General features: G+C 41.9%; 1 protein-coding gene across 1 annotated transcript in view; it reads left to right on the forward strand.

Annotated features, from left to right (window-relative positions):
* Positions 1 to 2,644: 2,644 nt before the first annotated feature.
* Positions 2,645 to 4,991, forward strand: part of LRRTM3 (leucine rich repeat transmembrane neuronal 3) — a 6,293-nt gene continuing 3,946 nt past the window's right edge. Inside the window, exons 1-2 of the mRNA XM_045291675.1 lie at positions 2,645 to 3,153; positions 3,494 to 4,991. Coding sequence (XP_045147610.1) covers positions 3,150 to 3,153; positions 3,494 to 4,991 — 1,502 coding nt within the window. The 5' untranslated portion in view covers positions 2,645 to 3,149. The remainder of the gene's footprint in view (positions 3,154 to 3,493) is intronic.

Below are 4,991 nucleotides of genomic sequence, written 5' to 3' on the forward strand. Positions count from 1 at the left end.
AAAAGAATTGGAGGGTTTGTAATTCGTATTTCCTTTAGTATTTTTTGAGAGAGATGAATTGTCAAATCCCAGATGGAAAATTAGATCATAAAATCTCAAAGTATGGTGCTAAGGCAATGTTTCATGGGAAATAGTCAAATGCATAATCATTGTACTCACATGGTCTAATCATAAAGATATAAAATTCTTATGTGAAAAGTTAAGATCACCTGTTGATTATGTAAGCCTTGCCACTTTCTAATCTCTTGGAAAATTGGAATCTAAAGAAAACTATCACCAAAACTGTCCAAACTTATTGGCCAAGACCATCTCAGGGGATCAATGTCAACACACAAAACTCACATCATACAACCAGCTTATCAAACATTAGCTTGCTCAGACACTCATAAGATGTACTTATGATGTGACTGAGCATCCATATTGACTGAGCATCTAGGAGGCACCCACATGTTCTTCTAAGATTAAGGAAATTGAAATAAATAAAATAACGATGCTATCATCATAGAATTACATTCAAATAGAAGAGAATGTTTGCATTTACTCTCTTCCTATTAGAAGACAACACATAATTGCTTTTAATCATTTTCTTAAAGTGAATTTCTTAAATCTAGTTATCCATCAGAGTCTGGTCATAAGTATTCCTTCACCATCCCACTAAAGAAGAAATTTGGGGAAGAGCGGGCAATGTATATTTTTAACCAGCTCTCCAATCCTTTAGATATGTTCATATTATAGATCACCTGAGAGAACCACTGGCCATCCTGTACCATAACAGGTGAGGAATTGATGCTTTTCATTGGACTCTATCTGTGGAACCCCTTTTGATGATGATGATGATGACCTTTATTAAACTTCTCCTTGGGAACTACAAAAACTTTCCACAGTCAATTCAACTAGCACTAACTAGCAAGGCAAACTTGCTAAAGAAGTATACCACTTAGTTCTAAACAAATGAAGAAGATTTTCAATGAAGCAGTTCTTTGCAAGTTAAGAACAGTATAGTTACTGTTCTGTACTAACCAACATGTAATACCAGCTTGGGAAAGAAATGCAATAAGGTTGATACTATTAAACAGGTACACATAGTGCACATAGGCTTATTATGAGCCATTTTTAAAAAAAAAAAAAAGATGATTTAATCCTCAAATCATGCCTATGAAGCACATTTTAAGTATCATACCCAGTTTTCCAGATGCAAAGAAAATGGAGACACAGAGAAGGTAAGTAGCCTATCCACGGTTGCCTTGCTAATAAGCAGTAGCCTGGATTTGAAGCAAGGTGTCAGAGTCTGCGCTATTCATCACTAAGCTCAAGTGTCTCTCTTAGGTTTTCATAATAAGCACTCCAGACCAAAGGTGCTCACACAATCCTGTTCTAAGAAGAAGACATTTCTTGATTAGCAGTACCCTGTCCCAACCACTTAATGAGCCTAGTTAGCACTTGAAGCACTTAAAAACGGAAAATAAGCTGGTTGAAGCAGTAGCATCTATTGGCTAGAAGGTCAGGCCTAAGCGGAATGTTTGAATCTCAGCCTTGCCACTGGCATATCATCTGACCTTAATTGTTTTTCCTTTCCACCTCTCAGGTATTCCTGCTGGTGCAGTTTGTCAAGCACCCAGTTGTGCACCAGAAGAGCAGCAGTTAGAGCCATCAACGGTTCCATGAGGCCATTTGCTCTCTAAAAGCTCTATAGCCTCACAGACCTTGTGGTGCAGCTGTACTCTGTCTTCGGGGGTCACTGTGAGAGGACAAGGACAGCAAGTTCTTTCCTCTCCAAGTCTCGGTTTCTTCACCTGTGAGATGGAGGTTGTAATGGACCCTGCACTGTACCCTTGTGCAGGTAGTCCACGCAGTCCACTTAAAAAGTGCTCAATACATAATGTAGGAAACAGCAGCATCGATAAAGCGTGAACCAAATGATCACATGGTTCTCTGAGTGCTTAGAATGCTGTATTTCCCTGCTAATTAAAGAATATATGTAAGACAACAACAAAACAACTGCAAATGAAGACGTAAAACATAAAAACAATGATATATTTTGTGGTAAAGCAAGAAAGGCTGTTGGACCCATTAATTCATATCTGACTAGTTATCTCCTCTCTCCCAAAATACATGCGTGCTAGCATCCAGAGACGCCTCTCATAATGCAATGACTGTGGGCCCAAGAGGTCAAAGGGGCAGGCCATTAATGCTTCTCTGTGAAAAGCTCCACCATTCATTTTATAAATTTCAGTTGAAAGCCCACATTGAGGTTAAGAAAAATGGACACACAGTCTGTGAACTTAATGTCAAGCTCCAGAAAAACTCTGTTTAGCAGCACATGGTCAGCAATTAAATGGACGCAGACAATCAAGACATTGCCAAATTGTAAAACGAGACTTAGGAATTACAAAAAATCTTGCTCCTTATTGATTATGGTGACCATTCAGTTCCTATGGAGCTACCCAAAAGAATCATTCATTTTCCAGCAGAGAGCCTGCTCATTTGCAAGATAAAAGAGAGACATTTCTGCACATGCCCATAATGTTCTCCACCACTGGGGGCAGCTTTACATAAGACCGCATTCACAGAAACCAAAGCAACAGTCCGCGAAGCTTTCAGAATGACAGTCTGCAGAAGTGAGCTGAGTGTGTGCAAGGCACGGGGCTCTCCTGCCTTCTGCGCTCCCACGCAGCTCCGGGCCTGAACCGGGCGCCCACCAGCAGAACTGCTGGGCTATGGAATACAGATGCGGCAGCTCAGGTAGCCCCACGTTGCCTGGAGGAATACATCATGCTTTCCGATAAGAAGACATTGTAGAAGCAGCTTTTCTGTTTGCTCTTTCTTTCTTTCTTTTTTACCCACCCACCAAAAAACCCAGAAAACTGTAAAGATGCAAAAACGTAACATCCACGAAGATCCTATTACCTAGGAAGAGCTTGATGTTTGGCTGTGAATGCGGTTTTGGGATTTATTTGTTCTTGGAGTATTCTGCGTGGCTGGCAAAGAATAATGTTCCAAAATCGGCCCATCTCCCAAGGGGTCCAATTTTTCTTCCTGGGTGTCAGTGAGCCCTGACTCACTACAGTGCAGCTGACAGGGGCTGTCATGCAAGTGGCCCCCTAAGCCAAAGCAAAAGACCTAAGGACGACCTTTGAACAATACAAAGGATGGGTATGTTTTATCATTTTTCTTATTTCATTCTTTAAAAAAAAAAACAAAAGCAAAAAAATCCCTCCAGTTTATGTATTAATTCTACCTTAATTATTTTAGAAATTACCTTGCTCTGGATGATAAAAATTCAATTGCTTAGTGGATACATTTTCTTTCTTAAATATTTTTTTAATCCCTAAAGAATATTTTCTTTAAATCACACTGAGTTGCCATTTGATATTGAATGCTATCATTTAGCTTTAATTTTTTAGATGAATATATATGCTTGCTTTTTGCTTACTTAAAAATGAATGAATTCTTTTTTAGGGGGATAACTTTTCTAAGTTGTTTTCATTTCCAGGTTTCAATGTAATTAGGCTACTGAGCGGATCAGCTGTAGCACTGGTTATAGCCCCCACTGTCTTACTGACAATGCTTTCTTCTGCTGAAAGAGGATGCCCCAAGGGCTGTAGGTGTGAAGGCAAAATGGTATATTGTGAATCTCAAAAATTACAGGAGATACCATCAAGTATATCTGCTGGGTGCTTAGGTTTGTCCCTTCGCTACAACAGCCTTCAGAAACTTAAATATAATCAATTTAAAGGGCTCAACCAGCTCACCTGGCTGTACCTTGACCATAACCATATCAGCAATATTGACGAGAACGCTTTCAATGGAATACGTAGACTCAAAGAGTTGATTTTGAGTTCCAACCGGATCTCCTATTTTCTTAACAATACCTTCAGACCTGTGACAAATTTAAGGAACTTGGACCTGTCCTATAATCAGCTGCATTCTCTGGGATCTGAACAGTTTCGGGGCTTGCGGAAGCTGCTGAGTTTACATTTGCGGTCGAACTCCCTGCGAACCATCCCTGTGCGAATATTCCAAGACTGCCGCAACCTGGAACTTTTGGACCTGGGCTATAACCGGATCCGAAGTTTAGCCAGAAATGTCTTTGCTGGCATGATCAGACTCAAAGAACTTCATCTGGAGCACAATCAGTTTTCCAAGCTGAACCTGGCCCTTTTCCCCCGGTTGGTGAGCCTACAGAACCTCTACTTACAGTGGAATAAAATCAGTGTCATAGGACAGACCATGTCCTGGACCTGGAGCTCCTTACAAAGGCTGGATTTATCAGGCAACGAGATCGAAGCTTTCAGTGGACCTAGTGTTTTCCAGTGTGTCCCCAATCTGCAGCGCCTCAACCTGGATTCCAACAAGCTCACATTTATTGGTCAAGAGATATTGGATTCTTGGATATCCCTCAATGACATCAGTCTTGCCGGAAATATATGGGAATGCAGCAGAAATATTTGCTCCCTGGTAAACTGGCTGAAAAGTTTCAAAGGTCTGAGGGAGAATACAATTATCTGTGCCAGTCCCAAAGAACTGCAAGGAGTCAATGTGATGGATGCAGTGAAGAACTACAGCATCTGTGGCAGAAGTACCACGGAGAGGTTTGATCTGGCCAGGGCGCTCCCAAAGCCCACCTTTAAGCCCAAACTCCCCAGGCCGAAGCATGAAAGCAAGCCCCCTCTGCCCCCCACAGTGGGAGCCACAGAGCCCGGGCCGGAGCCTGACGTTGACTCAGAGCACATCTCCTTCCATAAAATCATCGCGGGCAGCGTTGCGCTTTTCCTGTCGGTCCTCGTCATCCTGCTGGTGATCTACGTGTCATGGAAACGGTACCCTGCGAGCATGAAGCAGCTGCAGCAGCGGTCCATCATGCGAAGGCACCGCAAAAAGAAAAGACAATCCCTAAAGCAAATGACTCCCAGCACCCAGGAATTTTATGTAGATTACAAGCCCACCAACACGGAGACCAGCGAGATGTTGCTGAACGGGACAGGACCCTG

Source organism: Echinops telfairi, unplaced genomic scaffold (genome assembly GCF_000313985.2).
Source record: "Echinops telfairi isolate 266 unplaced genomic scaffold, ASM31398v2 ScPeMD7_70;HRSCAF=299, whole genome shotgun sequence".
Classification (NCBI taxonomy): Eukaryota; Metazoa; Chordata; class Mammalia; order Afrosoricida; family Tenrecidae; genus Echinops; species Echinops telfairi.